Here is an 18,617-nt window from a genome sequence, read left to right as displayed (position 1 = left end):
ATGCGGAATTTCAACATGTTTAGGGGGGATAGCTCGAACAATGTCAAGAGAAAGTGGGCTTGCAACATCAAATGTGGGCACACTAAACTTAGATTGATTCATAGAGGCAATTTGTTGCTGCAAAGAAGAGACAGTTTGTGCAAGATTGTTAATGGTCGCTTCAGTCGAAGAGTTCATATTAGACGTGTTAGATTGTGATGGAGGTATTATGTTATTGAAAGAAGGTATTGATTGAGAGTAAGGTGGTGGGACACTATGATAGTTAGTCATAGGAGATGATTGGAAAGGAGGAACACGACAAGGAGGAATGGAATGGTTAAATGAATTGCCCCCTTGCGTCATGTTCATTTGCAGAGATATAATAGGAACACTTATTGAAGGAATGAATGAAGAAGTTGGATTGAATGAAGGAAGAGGGTTGATTGAAGAAGAGGGATTGCCCCCATGACTAGTGATCATAGGTGGAATGTCTTGTATTGAAGTAGTCATTATGTTTGATGTAAAAGTAGGTATACTAGCAATAGAAGTTGTCAAAGGGATAGAATGATTAACTCGAGTAGGAGGTTGTGTATAACCTAAAGTTTCAGCACAACTCTTCATAGGCATCACATTTGAATCCACAATGTGTGCAATACCATGCAAAATATCAATTTCATTCTTGTCACTTTGAACCATACGTTTTAGACCCTCAATTAATGAAAGAGCTTTGCTATCGGGGTATTCTTGAGCCATCCATTGTCGAAAATCATCAAATTGGTTATCCAATTTTGAAAGTTGTTCTACAGAAACCTCATGGAGAGCTTCTTCATCATTAAGAGGATTAGAGGAATTACCCGTGTCCTCGTTAAAAAGGCCATTCAAATTAGGTTCCATCTCCTCAGTAATTAAACCTTGGAAGGACTTAATTCTAAGGCTTCGTCTAACGGGAATAATGTAAGTAGGGCTTATTGTTGTAAAACTCATGCACTAAAGAGAGAGAGAGAGAGATTTTGAATTTTAGAGGTAGCAAATTTCAATAAAATCAACCAATCTCCTAGATTTAAGCTGTTAAATACAATCAGGACAATCTCCCAAAATTTCGGAAAAAATGTCCGGGACCGTGGCGAACGGAGTGCACATGGTCCTCGCAACTTTTTTCGAAATTTTCAAGGATGAAAGTTATGATGATTTTAAAGCTAATTTGAAAAAATTGAGTGATTTTACAATCTGTAGATAGGCCAAATTAAAGTTGCAATCTCAAAATTGAACCCTACCACGATTGTTGAAAAATGTAAAATTTGAATTTTGGAAAAGAGAGGGAAACTGAAATTTTGAATTTTATGATTTTAGAGGGAATGCTGAAAGCAATGCAGGCTTTGAAATTTAAAAGTTGACTCAATTTCATGCAAAAATTCAAATTTGAAAGCGGAAATCAGAGTTGTTGCAATTACACACTTAATTTCAGAAGTCACAAATTGTAAAAATTTGAATAAAGCACTGAAATTTCGAATGAATGCCAACACACTTTTCAGATTTAGGACTGTAAGAAACACAATTTTAACACAAATTTCAATTTCAACAATTTTTGAATGATTAGAAGCCTCAATCCAAGCAATCGCTAGACCAACTTTGACTTTAATTTTGAAAGTGTTAGAATTGATAAAATCAGCCAAAATTCTGGATTTTAGCAGAAAAATACAGTAAGATCTAGCTCCCAAAATTTCGAAAAAAATGTCGGGGACGATGGCACTCGGGGTGCACACGGTCCTCGCAACTTTTTTCCAAATTTTCCGGAATGAGAGATATTGTGATTTTATTGCGGAATCCAAAGTTACAGCCGATTTGGAGGTGTTTTGATCAGTGAAATTACCAGTCAAAGGTTGAATCAAGAAAGTTTTAAAAATTAGGGTTTTGACATTTAACCACTTAATTTTCAGAATTAAAGCACAAATATGAATTGACAATTTGCAATAGAAGGGTAAATCTGAAACAAGCATTAACAATTAAACATTCCACAAGTTTAATTACTAAAAAGAAAATTTTAGGGTTTTTATGCAATTAGCCTCTAAAATTTGCAAAAGATCAAACATGGAAATGTAATTAAGGAGGCAAATTTTTCAGATCTAACCATGAATAATCAGAATTAGGATGTTCACGTCGGGTTCACCAAAATGTAAAGCGGAAAAATCGAACCCTAGTTGTTCTCCCCTCCCCAACTCCAAGGAGAGAGAAGGGAGGTCACTAGGGTTGATGGTTTTCACTTAGGAGGGACTTTACATTCAAAAGAGGGGTTGAAACCCACAAGATCCAATCCTACACAATGCAGGATTGGATTCTAAATGAGTTTCAAGGGTTAAGACATCAAGGATACCCTCTTTTGTAAAGAATATAGATAGGATGATTGAACTAGGAATGTATGTAGAAGCAAGAAAGATTCGCTTGTAAACAGAGATAGGGATATGGGATGAAGCTGCGGACCTGGAATTAGCAGTAAAATGTTCAGACAATGCTATTCTGCAAATTTGACTGAAAGTTGATGGGACGATGGCACCCGGCGTGCACACGGTCCTCCGAAAAATCCGCGAAACGAAGGTGGATCTGTTCGTCTCTGCACAAGGATTCCAGATCTTCAATTACAACTGCGTACTTGCAACCTACACATAGAAAAGAGAGGACGATTGGGGGTTAGGGATTAGGGGTTTGCCTTTAGGTCAAATCCCGGTTTGGAATTAACCAAGAAATGAGAATGCTGTAAATGTAAATGTTTGTAATGTAAACAAGTACTAATACCTTGTTGTAAGAATGTTTGTATTCTTACATGCGAAGGTGTAATGTATGTAGTATGTTGTATGTTGTAAGTGATCTCCTCTTCAATGGTTGAATCCTTGTCTTGAATGCAACACTTAGCCTTGAATGGAGACTTAGAATGCTCAATTGCTTGAAGGAATGCTTGAATGCTTGAATGTTTGAATGTTTGAATATCGCTTCCACGTCTTGCTCTTGCTTATTTCCTTCCTCCCTTTCTAGGAGAGGAAAAGTAGTTTATATACTTGTCAATTAGGGTTGATAGACTGATTTTCCCGACCTTAGGCCAACCAGGAAACATTATTTCCCGAATTGCAAACTTCAAGACCCGATGCCCAAAAGGAGACCGAGCCCAAAATAGGGCCAAGGACCAGGGCGCTGGGCGCCATGGTCCTGGGGGACCAGGGCGCTGGGCGCCCTAGTCCTGAAGGACCAGGGCGCTGGGCACCATGGTCCCACCTCCCGGGACAACGGGGTGCAAGGAGGGATCATGCCGAGGTGCAGAAAAATGCAGTTTTTGGTGTCACAATCAAGTTTCGGGGTCTCCATTCAGGTTCAACGTTGCGCCGCCATCGTGAAGACCCAAATGCTGTCAAAATTGCAAGTGTCACAATTTTAGGACGCTACAAGATCACCTTCTTTTATAGTGTGAAGTAGCTTCAAGGCATTGGGCTAATTTGAAAGAAAATTTGAATTGGTGTGGCCCAATTTAAAATACTCTTAAAGGAGTGTTTGAAGGTTGGCCAATTCCTACAAGGAAATCATCATTATCAAGTATATGGATTTCAATCCCTTCATTATTAATCTAGGAAATATGGAAAGAGATAAACCGTAGAATTTTCATGGACAAATGGGAGGAGGATAGGAGGTTACATGATAGAATAAATTTGGCAATTAAGGAAGTAGTTGGGGCTGCAGCCTCTCAACCTCATTCGGTTGCATTGCCTTTCACTTTGGAGGATGAAAGGATTTATAAGATGTGGCTAGGCATCACGATTAGACACAGGGTTTGGACAATGAAGAATTCTAGTAAATAGGATTAGTTAAGTGGAGATTGGGAACCCCTTGCCATAGGTTGGCATAAGGTTAACTTTGATGGGGAAGCTAATTTAAACCTAGACCTTCTGGGGTGGGATTTGTTATTAGAAATGAGAAGAGTGAGATTGTCAAATGTGGAGCTATGAGAATAAAATCTGGAACTAATAATGAGGCTGAAGCCAATGCGGTTCTTATAGCGATTAGGATAGCCTAGAATGTAGGTGTTAAACATATACATTTAGAAGGGGATTCATTGGTCATAATTCAAGCCATTAAAAATGGGGTTATAAATGTGTGGTACTTATAGGGATATAATTCTTTGATCTTAGATGAACTGAAAAACTTTGAGAAATTTTAGGTGAGTCACATAAGAAGAGAGGGAAACAAGGAGCCAACCATTCTTTCAAAATGGGCTCCCAACTTTGATCAGGAGGGGGAATTGAGACTAGAGGATTTTGAATGCCTTATTAATTTAGAGGTAGACTTAGCAGTTGTCAGGATTATTTAGTTTAAGGATGTTATTGTGGTTTCTTTTAAAGGCCAAGAAGCGATGATTATTCCTAGGAAAGTTGGCTTTAATAGTTTGGGGAAGATTTAGTTAGACTGGTTTTTTCAAATAATAGGAATGTCATCTCACATAGAGGCTAGTTATGATTAAACCTCGACAATTTGGATGTGTTTATAGAAAGTTTGGTGCTCTCCTATTGCACCGTTGAATGGACAACTTGTAATAAATGACGGGATCATTAGAAGACGACAGTGATAGTCTTGATGACTCTTTAATGAGGGATGTCGTGTGAGTTGGAAGGATTGATTTGGATCACATTATTCATAAATTAAGATGTGGATGGATTTCAGGCATACGAAAGGACGTTGATGAGTTTTTTATTTGCCAGGGAGGACGATGATTTGAAAGGTCCCAGATGCTTTGTGTGTAACCTGCAAATTTGTAATTATTTTTTCAATGAGAATTGTGCCATAGCCTTGTTTAAAGGCAAGGTGTTGTGGTTTCGTTGCTTCACAAAGAAGCTTTCTCCACATTACAACATAGAGGAGTGATAAGTTTGGCGAGAAGAGGTAGCTATGGAGGCTAACTTCACAGTTAGCACCAAGAAGCAGCAAAAGGGTTTCAAAGGGCCAGTGAGTAAGGAGAGAATGCAAGGGCTTCTCAGATTCAAGGAAGAGGAGGTGGTGAATGTTGCTTTAGGGGTTTTGGGAAATTTGTTTATGCAGAATAAATAATGATGGAGATTAAATTTGGATATAATATCCATGATAATAACTTGGGGCCTATAACTGGGTGACATCACCGACATGGTCAAATGGGTTGCAACTTCACTCTTTGAATTCCATATTAGAGTGGGTGATCCCAAGGGTAGGGATGAATATCTTTGAGGGGATTGAAGATAGTGATGAAGTGATGGAGTTTGGAATTGTTCCCTTTGTAAGGTGGGAGGGCAAGGTGGATAAAGAGGCTTATGAATTGGATATTCCAAGGGCCTAGGAAGAGCTTAAAGCAATCATTTGACACCATGAGCAGGAGGAGAATGAATTTATTTGTGCATGGCCAAGAGCGGTATCGAGGTGAGGTTGATCGAGGAATAGGGGCAGGGTGCATTGGGGTGTTAGGAATGATGGTGGAGCCCGAGAGCTGAAGGTTTCCAGAGAACGACAAAACACCTGAAAATTGCAATCAAAGGCAGGACAAAGGAGGCTTTTTGCTTCAGTCTACATTTTTTAATTTTGAAGTTGACTTTTTTGCAAATTAAAAGCTTATATTTCAAGATGTTTCTAAGACATGTTGATTATCATAAGGGATTCTATTAATCTCTTTTACAAATATTTGTAAGGGTTTTTGTTTTGTTTCGGCTATAGGTGGTGGATTGAAATAGTCATTTTTGGTTTAGGGACGATCTCTATGGTTGGAAAGACAAAGATTTTGGTTTGTAAGGGTGGTTAAGGTAGTTTTTAGGTGGTTGTTTTATGAGTTTTTGGTCTTATGGGATGTTGCCCCCCCCCCCCCCCCCCCCCCAACCCCCCCTGAAAAAAAAAAACAAAAAACCTCTTGACCAAAGCAAACAAATCTATTAAGACTACATTATTGTCATTATATTATTATAATATTAGATTGAGATGAAGTTAATTGATTGCATGATGGAGATAGACATAATTGATTTGTTAGTTAAACTTAGAGTGAGTGTTAGTTGAGAGGAAAAAATTATATATATTTTTTATTTTGTTTTTCATGCATTCAAATGTCACAAACATGTCAAATTTAATGCTTCTAGTTTTTATTAATGAATATTGTTACATCCACTATGTGAGTGTAATACACCTTCGACATAAACATAACCACCTATGATTTAATCTAAGATGAAAAAATGAATAAAAATTGTGTTTAAAAAATTGTATAAATTGAACTCATTAAAAAAAATAATACACACTACTTTTTTATTGAATAAAATATTTAAATATTACATCTAATAATAGAATCAAAATAAAAAAAAAATTAATTTTTAAATATCTATATATATAATTATTTTATCCTCCATTACCTAAGTAAGACCTAATTATTTGATAGTATATATAGAGAGAGTAACTCAAAGTACGCTAGTGAGAAATCTCAACTATCAAATTCATAATTTAAAAAGGTAATCTAACATCCAAGCTAGTTAAATAGTCACTACTATATCACTTCTTTTTATAGAGGACCTTGATGATGCCCTTTCTATTATGGTTTTGAAAAATAGTCCAGGGGTTGATGGCCTTCCTGATGAGTTTAACAAAGCTTTGTGACCTTATATCCATGAAGACTTAGCATGTGTACATTAAGGCCATAGAAATGGGTTCTTTAGGGGCTATAATTAATCAAGGACTTATAAAGCTTATCCCCGAAGACAATGATAAAGACTTCGTTAATGGTTGGAGGTGTATCGATTTTTTAAGCACTTCATGTAAGATAATAGCAAAAGATTTGGCTTGGAGAACAAGAAGTATCACTCAAGAAATTGTTAAACCTGAACAAGCTGGTTTCCTTGGAGAAAGATTTATTTTAGACAATCTTCTCTTAGCTATAAAGATAGCTGAATGAGCACAACAAACAACTTAAGATGCTTTAATCATAAAACTGGATTTTGATAAAGCCTATGATTGCATCTGATGGCCATTCATTCTAAATATGCTCAAGTAGTTGGGTTTTGGCCCTATGATTTGCAAACATATCAAAATGCTATTATGGATGCTAATACCAAACTTTTGGTTAATGGCTCTCCTTCCCCTCAAATTTATTGTAAAAGTTAATATGCCAAGGTTGCCTGCTTGCTTCTCTTTTTTATGTTCATGCTACAGATGCTCCATGATATTTCTTTCAACATGATTTCTCATCCAATCTCATCAAAGGCATTTCCCTTCAAGGGGGCTCCACAATTCTTAATTTACACTTTACTAATGATACTATGATATTCATCCAAAACTCAACATTTGATATAACTCATACTTTGGATATATTAGACATGTTTTGCACTATACCAGGTTCTAAATTGGCCATACACAAAATTGAATTGCTCATGACTCAGGCCAACACTCACTCTCCTTGGATTCCTAGTGACTGGAGAGAAATTAAACATGGCCATATTACAAGATACTTAGGAATCCTCTTTGGCATTGGTGTTTCTCTTAGAGATATATGGAGTTGGCTTATGAAAAATAAAAAAAGATTTTTTTTGCATTAGTCTAACTGTTTCCTTTCAATAGTTGGATGCATCTAGGTTGCCAACAAGATCCTTCTTGCTAGCCATGTCTATATTTATCTTGTTGGCTCCCTTCCAAAACATGTTACAACTAGCTTAACCAACTTATTAGAAACTTCATTTGGGACAAATGGAGTAACAAAAAAGGTCTAATTGCTACTTCTTGGATGCATTGTATTCAGTTAGAAGAAAAAGGTGGATTAGGTATCATTAACCCATTCATGCAAGGCATTTTCCTCATGACCAAGTAGCTAGTGAGATCCATGGAAGGAAATTCTCCATGAACACATCTAGTTCGATATTGTATTCACATGGCTATAGCAAGTTACCCTTAGAAGTCAATTAATTGGTGAGACAAAGTCCTCATGGTTTTGTTCTTTAAATTCCATGGTTTTGTACCTTTTAACACTATTCAGAGAGCTTGGTAGATAATCTCCAAATAGTTGATTTTGTATGACTAGTCTTTTAAGTATGATCTTAGTTTTGTTGGGTCTTCCATATGATGGAATTGATATGTCCAACTAGAAAGCAAACCCTTGGGGATTATCCAACAATTCAATGGAGAATGTCTATTCAAGAAAGGAATTAAAATCTTTAGAGACTTATGAGATCCTACAATCTTCAATTAGAAAACCCTAGAAGCTCCATAAACTCTATTAAACTTAACTTCTTTTGACAAACAAATAATTGAGGGCATTCAACAATTGATCTCTTCATAGTTGTATAATCTTCTTTCCATTCACAACCGTAATTATTTTTGCAAGGATTGGAGATGGAATACCACCCACAACCTTTGTTCCTTCCCCTTCTAGACTATTTACATACAACTCCTCTCTTCTCTAAGCATCTCTCCATGCTCAATCCCACTTTGGAAGCCCTGTTTTAGATGGTCCGAATAGATTAAAATTAGTCATAAAATTTGGAAAACCAATGGCTAATACTCAATCTCAACTCCTTTCTTGGAGGGTCCTTCATGTGAAGCTCCCCATTGACAACCATCTCACATTTATTTGTACCCCTCCTTCTTGTTCATTTGTGCCCAGCTCGAGTCCATCAAACATGTCTTTTGGTCCTGCCATCACGCTAAACAATTGTGGCTTTCCCTCGTTTCCACTTTCCTTGCTCTTCTCTCTTTTAAGTTCTAGAAAGCTACTCTTATGGAGTCCTTTATAGCTCATAATTTCATCACCTAGACTTATAAAAAAGGTGACTCTTATATACATTCTGAAATTTAGATGTTTGGCTTTGTTTTCTAATGCTCACTATCCCATCTCCATTGAGCTTCAGTTGATTTGTTCCAACTTGAGACTCCATATGGTCAACTGTATTCCCCATTGCCACTCCCATTTGAGCTAGCTAACATTCTCCATAATCTCAGTGTTCAACTTCAAAACTTTGAGAAACTTACTAGGATTTCTACACACTTGTTTAGGGACTTGTTGGCCCTCATACCCTCATAATCACCCTTGGTTATCCATGACTCCTACAATGATTCAACTCTCTAGTATCATGTTTTTATTTTTAGCTAATTGGAGTTTGATTTCTTTTTAATATGATTGCAACTATTTTTGTGTTTACTTATAGAATGTCAAGAATCTCTAAAGTTTCTAGTTGAATTCAATAAGATAATGTGTGATTGTAATCCTCAATGACTTACAATCTTAATGCTTCACTCTCTTATCTTATTATAGACTACTATTATTACGATGCACTTTTTAGCTCAACCATTTTATTTAAAACAGTTGTGTTTGCTTTTATAATTACAATTATTCCTTGTATCTTAATTTTCTTAATTAAATTTTGAAAAAGTTAAATAGTAAAAAGAATTGTATATTATAGTCGTCAAATTCCTAACTAAATTAGTATAAGAAATGTGAATATCCTAGGTACTTGTCCCAATCTACAAACTATGTAATTCCTTCCAGAAATATTTCTTGCTTGCGATAAATTTATGTCTTTTTAAAGATTTCCCGGCACGAGCCAATATGATGCTGTCAATTTGCTGGCAATCGCAATGGTCTGTGTTTGAGAATCCTTAACTTCGTTGCTGCTCGGTACTTCTACAGATTATCTCATCAATCTCTTGTTCCGCATCTTGACACAATGATGGCTGGCCAGGATGCATTCTATGCGCTTCCTGATTCACTTCTTACTTCCATGCTATCAAAAATTCCAATAAAAGATGCTGTCAAGTCTTCCATTCTTTCCAAGAGATGGAGATTTCTTTACACGCAGATGCCTGAACTCACTTTCTCTCCAAATCTTGTTTTTGGGACCTGATTGTCCTTATCTCAATCCTCTTCTCGTGTCAAGAGTTGAGAATATAATTTCCAACATCTTGCTTATGCATTCACACAATCTTGAGGACTTTCATCTCCACAACAGCGGGTTCGATCGTAATCAACGGTGCTTCTCCCGTGAAAATGGGTGCAAATGGGTGAGACATGCATTTTTTGTGTAATATTCAACACCTCTCTCTGTCTGACCACTATGTGCCAGCTTTTTTCGGTGTGCGCCTCCATGCTTTCAAAGAAACCCCACCCCCTGCTCTTTTTTCATGTTCGCGTCTCGTAACACTGTATTTGCACGACTACGACTACGCCCTTACCAGTATCCCAATTAATTTTGACGGATTCCCCTGCTTGATTACTTGTCGCCTACAGACTGTTCGATTGACTGACGAGTCTTTAGTCTCCTTCATTTCGCTCTGCCCCCTTCTGCAAAAACTGGAAATGACAGTAGATGATTGGCTAGGTAATGCGGTAATCTTTTCATCCACCATTGAACATTTGCATATGCGACGCGGAAGATCTCTCTCTGTCAACTGCCCCAAACTTAAAATTATGTCGGGGTTAATGTTTGAGGATTTGAGTGTAAATGGTGTTAAGGTTTTATGAGTTTTCTTCTGTCATCTGGCATCTTGAAATGGACCATGGAAGTACTCTGAGGGAATTGTCGATGGACTTCTGTGTGGCAAAATTTTCAACAAGTAGATTTCTTCACATAGTAGGCAACTGCCAAAGCTTGAAGGAACTGGTTATATACCTGGGTGATATCAAGGAAATAAAGATGGATGCTCCTCTGCTGAACCTGTTTCACATGTTTCCAAATCTTCAGCGGCTGCATATAATGGGCTCCTTTTTACTGGTATTTATACAAGCTTTTTAACCTCGATGTCAATAGTTTTAATAGTTTAAGGTTATGCATTTTGAATGTATATAATTAAAAGATGAAAGACTTCTTTCTTAAGCAATGTTAGAAAGGATCCCTTGGCAAAGTTACTCATTCATGGCACTGCAAAGCAGGAGTGTGCAAGAGATCCTATACCTGATTGCCTCGCCTTTCCACATGTTAACCTTAAGAAAATACGTGTAGAAGTACTTGAGTTTGACTACAAAGAGATTGCAGTAATCAGTTGCTTGCTCCAGAGTATGCCCTCTCTTGAAACAATGGAAATTTGGCTACCTGATGAATATGATGAAGGTCGATGTATGAACTTCTTTAAAGATATTTTGTACTTGAGGAGAGCATCTTTACTAGCAAGGATTATTGTACTAGACTGGTAATTTGATTCCATGCTCTTTTTTGCTTTTATTCCAAAAGTTGCTTATCTTCTTTGAATTTTCTTTTTCTTTTACTGACAATATGGTCTGGTGATTTCTTTTAAAGCACGCAGAATGAGTACGAGGATATTGCACGTTGGAAGGACTGAGACCTTCTTGGAATGAAGAAGCTAATATCTCATGACTTATTGGATATGTGAAATAGTGAAGTTTTTTTATTGCTAAAGGTATTAGTATCTGTTCTTTGTGTTTTTTATTAGGTATTTCGAGTTCCACTTTCAATGTTTTAATTTCCTCCACTTTCTTAATAATCTGTGGTTGACAACTGCCCATATGATTCACCTGCTTGTTTGTCTGTTGTGAGCTATTTTTTATTGGCCCATGGAGTATTAACTTGTAGTTGTGATCTCCGAATCTGTGATAATTTCTTCAAAGGGATGAAGGATATCAATTGAATGTTTATACATGGTCAATAAATTGTCCATACAAAAATGAAGAGTAGAAGAGAGTTGCGGCTCTATTTTGGGACCGTGGGATATGGTTGTGGATCTAAATATGCAGTTATATTAAAATGTAAGAAGAAAATAACTAGAGTGGAAGAAAATATAAGGCAATGGCAGAGGCAAAAGCTAACAAAGGATCAACAAAAAGAAAGTTTTTGAAAATTTAGAGTATGAGTTGGATGGGTGATTGATAGGGAGCTTGATAGGGAAGTGCTCACAAGGTTAATTTGTTCAAAAAGGATCAATTTGTTTTCAAAGACTTATAGATTCTGTTGTATATGATTACTCAATCTGCCTGATTGTCATGATGCCAAATACTCCATGGTTTTCTTGCCTAGCAAACTCCCTTACTGGTGATGACTCTTTCCCATGCACAAAACTACTCAAAATGCTTAACCCTTCCAACTACACTTGCTCATGCTTTGCTCTTGGGGCCTTCAACCTTCAGTTTCAATGTGTACTAGGGGTCTTCCACATGGAAATGCAGGGGCAGTAAGGTAATGTTCTTCATTGAATGCTCATCATCTTGTTTTAGGTCTATAACCCTCAACTTACTCAAACTCATTAATAAGTCTCAACTACCCCCAAATGAGGCTGCACACTGTCTATGGGTCCCAAGTACTCTTGTTGGACTGTTTGAAACGTTTTCATTATGCTTCATAAGCCTCCAAATTCCATTTTTCCATCAGGTTCATGCATTCTACAAAAACTGTCATTTTGTTGTGTGTTATGCAGCAGGGCTACTAGCCTGTGGAGGCCTAATTGGCCTTATTTTGCTCCCACCGGTCAACGATGGCCTTTTTAACCACAAAGCAAGTTTGGGATGATGTTTTAGGAGTGTATGCTCAAGGATTTTTGAGGTTTAGCCCACTGTTAGTGTAGTTTTCAGACTGTCCACTTTTTATGGCATAATTTGAGGGTTTTGTAGGGTTTGGAGCAAGCAATGTTTGAAAGTCTCTCTCACTCCACACTTCAAGCCTCCTCCATGGTAAAGGACCTCTGCCACATCTCAAGGAACCTTCCCCTGCTTTTCCCCTGCAAGGAAAATGTCAAACACTTGGCGGACAAGAAGGAAAACAATGCAATGCCTCTATCACTGTCTTTTCACTGTCTTTTGGCAGTCAACTGCTGTCTTCACTTTAAACCTGCACAAGGAAGTGTTTGTAAAGAGAGAATACCTCAAAGAGGTCTGAGAAGCATTAAAGGAATTCTTATTACATTGCCCTTTCCATTACAAGGCATGGATGATGCTTTTGGAAGCACCCCAATGAGCATTTTGCAAATACCTTATACAAAACAATGTACTCACTGTTTGTTACAAAATAGGAATGTTTGATACAACGAATTTAATCCAACAAGCCAAGGTGATGCACAACACTCTTGACCTCACTCCCAGACCTCTGCCTCATTGATTTGTCCATTCCAAATTACTTTTGGATGACAATCTTGAGTTTTAAACATGAACTAACCTAGTTGCTCCAACTTGCCTAGTTCACACTCAAATGCATCTTCAAACCATTCTTCTGGCACAAAAAGAGAGGAATGTACATTATATACACAAGGATCAACTTGGAAGAATCCATCGGAGGGATCCCAGACCTGGATCAACCAAGTTGACACATTTTATAACTCCAAACCCCTGGTAGGGCAGCAGATACACAGTTTACAAATATTTTTGAATAAGCACCTTGCAAATGGAAAACTAATGAAACAAATACATGAGAAGCCTTATTACATCAACATCTCAACTTCCAAGAAGGTACAGTACGGATTTGTACAGCTACAATACGGACTGCCCTTCAAAAGGAACAAAAAACAGTCACGTTTTCTATTAAGTTACTCTTGCAAATACAATCACCAACCCTTTCCAAGGCAAAGGGAGGCCTTATATAGTTTCTCCAGTTGGTTTCCACGCCCTTGTACGGACAAGAGGCTTCAATAATTACATTTTTCAAGAAAATGACAATTTTGACAACTTTCTTAAGCCAAATGACAACTTTTCTTGCTCACAAAGACATTTTTGACAACCTAGCCTTATCAACTTGCCTAAACAACTTAGACATGCTTAGAAACACTAAACAAACATGTTTCAATGCTCTTGAAACCATTAGGAGACCTTTTTGGCAATTTTTCACATTTTTGCCAAAAATTGTCAACTCAAGGCCTAAAATGCAAGATTTGATCTCTTAAGCCCAAAAGTAGATCAAAACCACTAAACATGATCCAAAACAACCTAAAACAACAAAAACAACCTAACACAAGACTTTACAAACATAAAAGCATGAAAAACCCAAAAATGGGAGTTTGACTCAACTAGGTGCTCCTGCACCATACTCCCCCAAAAACAAAGAAGTCATGTGACTCCTTGAGGCAGCAAAGAAGAAGGAATGCCAACTTTCTGAAAGTCAGCTTCAGGTATCCAAGTGGCTTCTGAGATAGGCTGATCCTTCCACTTGATGAGATGCTCCATGTAGGTGTGATTCCTTGTCTTTTTGAGAACTCTGGAGTCTAGAACCTGTTTAGCATGGGGAAAAGAAAGAGAAGGGAGAGAAAGATCAGAAAGGGATTGAGAAACATCTGAAACTCTTTGAATCTCCTCAGGGGGCTGCCCTTTGAAAGCAATCAGATCTGCAACATTAAAAATGGGGGACAAAGAAACATTAGTAGGCAAATCAACTTTATAAGCATTAGACCCATACTTAGCCAAGATCTTGCAAGGGCCTATCCTCCTCATCTGAAGTTTGTTTGGAACTCCCTTTTGTAGCCTTGCCTTATTCAAATGAACCATTACATAATCACCTATGGCAAACTGAACATCTCTCTTTGTAGCATCCACTCTTGCCTTGACTTTTTGAGAGGTGTCTTGGAGAGCTTGTCTCACTTGTTCATGAACCTCCTTCATGGAGTGAGCCATGTCATCTGCTGTCCCACTCTTATGCTGCAAGTTAGTGATATCCCTCAACTCCATTATACCCCTTGGATGCATACCATAAACAACTTCAAATGGACTTTTACCTGTAGACCAGTTAACACTATCATTGTAGGCATATTCTGCTTGATGAATGAGCTGATCCCAACTCTGCCCATAGTCCTTTGTCAAGCACCTAAGCATGTTTCCAAGAGACCTGTTCACAACTTTAGTTTGGCCATCAGTTTGTGGATGATAAGCTAAACCAAAAGAGAGATTAGCACCCAATCTCTTCCACAATGTTTTCTAGAAATGACCAAGAAAGTTCACATCCCTATCTGAAACAATGCTAGTAGGCAAACCATGAATTCTAACAACTTCTTTGAAAAACAAATAGGCAATATGACTTGCATCATGTGTTGTTTTGCAAGGAATGAAGTGAGCCATCTTACTAAATCTATCAACTACTACAAAGATGCTATCAAATCTTGCTTGAGTTCTAGGTAGTCCTACTACAAAATCCATGCTAATGCAATCCCAAGGCCTATGTGGAATGGGAAGAGGCTGATATAAACCAGCATTAGTGGAGTTACCTTTTGCTTTCTGGCATACCAAGCACTGCTCAACATACCTCCCGATGTCTCTCTGCATCTTAGGCCAATAATAGAACCTTTGAACCAGCTCTAAGGTCTTATTGAGACCGAAATGTCCACTTAAGCACCCATTGTGCTTCTCTTGAATGAGGTTTTCTCGCATAGGACCTTGTGGAACACACAACTGTCCATCCCTGAATAACAAACCATCCTGTAAAGTGAAATCCGCATATGCACCATGGAAGTTATTCTCAAAATCTTTACAAACTTTATAAGCTTCAGCAAAATCATTATCAGTAGGGTACATGTCCCTGAAACTATCAATACCAATGCTCTGAACTTGAATCTCATGAATAGTTAACAACCTTCTACTCAAAGCATCTGCTACTTTATTCAACTGATCCTTCTTATGCTTAAGAGTAAAAGTGTAGGCTTGTAAATATTCTACCCATTTAACATGCCTATGATTTAGTTTATCCCGTGAGTTCAAGAAACCGAGTGCCTGATTATCTGTGTATACAACAAACTCTTTAGGAAGAAGATAGTGTTTCCATTTCCTAAGTGCTTGTACTAATGCATAAAGTTCTAAATCATAGGATGAGTACTTTTTCTTTGCATCATTCAATTTCTCACTAAAGAATGCAACTGGTCTATTTTCTTGACTTAAAACAGCTCCTACTGCAATATTACTAGCATCACATTCAATAGTAAAAAGCTTATCAAAACTAGGTAAAATGAGCACTGGTTGAGTAGCTACTTTAGTTTTTAGTAATTCAAACCCCTTATTTGCTGCATTTGTCCATTGAAACTTTACCTTGACACCCCCTTTGATGGTGTCCAACATTGGAGCACAAATCTCACTGAATCCCCTGATGAATTTCCTGTAAAACTAAGCCAAACCATGGAAGCTTCTGACATCACTGGCTGTCTTAGGAGTTGGCCAACTGGTTATTGCTGCAACTTTTGAGTGATCCATTTTCAGATTGCCTCTTGATACAACAAAACCAAGATAGACCAATTCTTGCTTCATAAAATCACATTTCTCAAGATTAATGGTTAGCTGTTCATCAGATAACTGTTTCAAAACATTAGCTAAATGCTGTAAGTGCTCTTCCTTAGTCTTGCTGAAAATAAGAATATCATCTAAATACACTACAACAAATTTGCCAATGAAATCATGTAAAACTTCATTCATGAGCCTCATGAATGTGCTGGGAGCATTAGAGAGTCCAAAAGGCATGACTAGCCATTCATAGAGACCCTCATTCGTTTTGAAAGCTGTCTTCCACTCATCCCCCTCTTTGATCCTTATCTGATGGTAGCCACTCTTCAAATCAATCTTACTGAAATACTGTGCACCCCCCAAACAATCCATCAAATCCTCTATCCTGGGTATGGGAAACCTGTATCTGATGGTGATTTTGTTTATGGCTTTGGAATCTGTACAAAGTCTCCATGTTCCACCCTTCTTAGGTGCCAACACTGTAGGTATTGCACAAGGACTAATGCTTTTCCTAATCAAACCTTGGTCTAAGAGTTCTTGTATTTGTCTTGCTACCTCTTTGTTTTGTTCAGGGGTCATCTTGTAGGCTGCCTTATTGGGCAAAGAGGCTCCAGGAATGAAGTCAATTTGATGGCTAATGGCTTTAGGAGGTGGTAAGGCTGCAGGTGTACCATCACTAATTATTTGTTTGAAGTTATCAAGGATTTGTTGCACTTCATATGGTATGTCAACTTTCTTGTCTACCTTTTCTTCCTTAGGTTTCACTATGAGTGCAAATCCTACTCCTTCACCTTCTTCCAGAGTTTTTATGAACTCTTTCTCATTCACTAACAAGATGTTAGGCACCTTATTGCTGCTCTCTCCTTCTTCAATGAGGGATTGAATCTGATAGCTTACTCCATCTTTCTGAAAAGAATAGGAGTTTCTTTCCCCATCATGCTGTGCTTTTCGGTCAAACTGCCATGGTCTATCCAACAGCAGGTGGCAAGCAACCATAGGAAGGATGTCACATAGGATCTTATCTACATATCCCCCAATGTGGAAATCTACCCAAGTTTGCTCATTTACCAACACATGTTGTCCCTTATTCAACCAGGTGACTTTGTATGGCTCCTTGTGTTGTATCCTAGGTAGTTTCAATTTGCTTACCGCTTCTTCTGATATGATGTTATCTGTGGATCCTGAATCTATGATCACCTTATGCACCTTTCCCATGATTTTACACTTAATCCTGAACAATGCTCTTCTTTGTGAGGCCTCTGTACTATGTGGCTTCTTCATTAATACTCTCTTGATCATCAAACTCTCACCATCTTCTGAAGCTAGGTGGTTCAATGCTGAAGTTCTGGTATTACCTCCATCTTCTTGAACATAGTTTACTCTCTTTTCACCTCCATAGGATGAACTAGGCTTCTCTGGGCATCTATAGGCAGGGTGGCCTAACTTTTGGCAGTTCTAGCATTTCATGGTTGAGAAGTAGGACCCTCTCCCTGGTCCATTAGATCTACCCCTACTCGGGTTGCTTGATCCCCTACCCCTATAGTTGGGTTTGCTCTGAGAATCCCCACTTTGCTCAATAAGCTTAGACTCTCCCTGGGACCGTTGATCTATGTTTCTTCCCCCAAAACTGCCTCTATGGCCTCTACCATCTCTTCCCCTACCTCTTCCTCTATTGTTTTGTTCTTGCTTTCTTCTACCTTTCTCTTCCACCTTAAGTGCCAATTGATAGCACTTGTGTACGGTTTGTGGGCACAACAAACTCATCTCTTCCTGGATGTTCCACCTTAACCCATTCAAGTACCTTGCCACTTTGATACTTTCATCCTCCACTACTCTGGATCTCATGCACAATTTCTGAAACTCTTCAGTGTAGCTACTGACATCTAGGTCTTTTTGTCTCAAGTTTTGTCTTTTCTTGTGAAGTTGTATCTCATAGTCTTCAGGAAGGTAGGTCTCTTTGATTTTGGCTACCATTGCTTTCCAGGTGGCTAGTGGTTGCTTGCCTACTTTCACCCTTTCCTCTTGGATGAATTTCCACCATGTTAAGGCTGCCCCTCTCAGCCTTGATTTTGCCACCTTGACCTTTTGTGCTTCAGTCACTCCATCAAACTCAAAATGGTTTTCTAACCCTTCAATCCACTCTATTAGAACATTTGGATCCATCTTCCCACTGAAAAGAGCCACTCCTTCTAAGGTCTTACCACTCATAGCTCTCAAGGCTTTCAAGAATGGTTCTTGCTCAATGACAAGGTCGGGCATTGGGACTGCATCCTCTATTGCCATCATTTTACCTTGATCTCCAACCTTATCATGGACTTCTTCAGTTTTGACTTCTACTTCAGCTAGTTTCATTGCTAGTTGATCTAATCTTTCTTTGAGTGCCCTATTTTCCTCTTCTTGGTCCTCAACCTTCTTAGCCAATTCTGCATTGGTCACCATGTTTGCCTAATGTATCTTTCCCCTGAATTTTTTGTTG

General features: G+C 38.1%; 1 protein-coding gene across 2 annotated transcripts in view; it reads left to right on the top strand.

The window, feature by feature from the left end:
• The first annotated feature begins 9,547 nt into the window (after positions 1-9,547).
• LOC131032179 (uncharacterized) overlaps positions 9,548-18,617 on the top strand; it is a 61,178-nt gene continuing 52,108 nt past the window's right edge. Inside the window, exons 1-3 of one of the 2 annotated variants that reach the window (XR_009103398.2) lie at positions 9,548-10,718; positions 10,877-11,133; positions 11,241-11,361. Coding sequence is in view for 1 of the 2 variants with exons in the window: in XM_057963182.2 (XP_057819165.2) it covers positions 10,449-10,718; positions 10,877-11,133; positions 11,241-11,283 (570 nt within the window). In the remaining variant the exon portion in view is untranslated. Of the gene's footprint in view, positions 10,719-10,876; positions 11,134-11,240; positions 11,663-18,617 lie in introns of those variants that run through there. The other variant, XM_057963182.2, reaches the window with a different exon arrangement.

The sequence above is a fragment of the Cryptomeria japonica genome, chromosome 1 (genome assembly GCF_030272615.1).
Source record: "Cryptomeria japonica chromosome 1, Sugi_1.0, whole genome shotgun sequence".
In the NCBI taxonomy this organism is placed as follows: Eukaryota; Viridiplantae; Streptophyta; class Pinopsida; order Cupressales; family Cupressaceae; genus Cryptomeria; species Cryptomeria japonica.
This window is presented reverse-complemented; position numbering and strand designations above follow the sequence as displayed.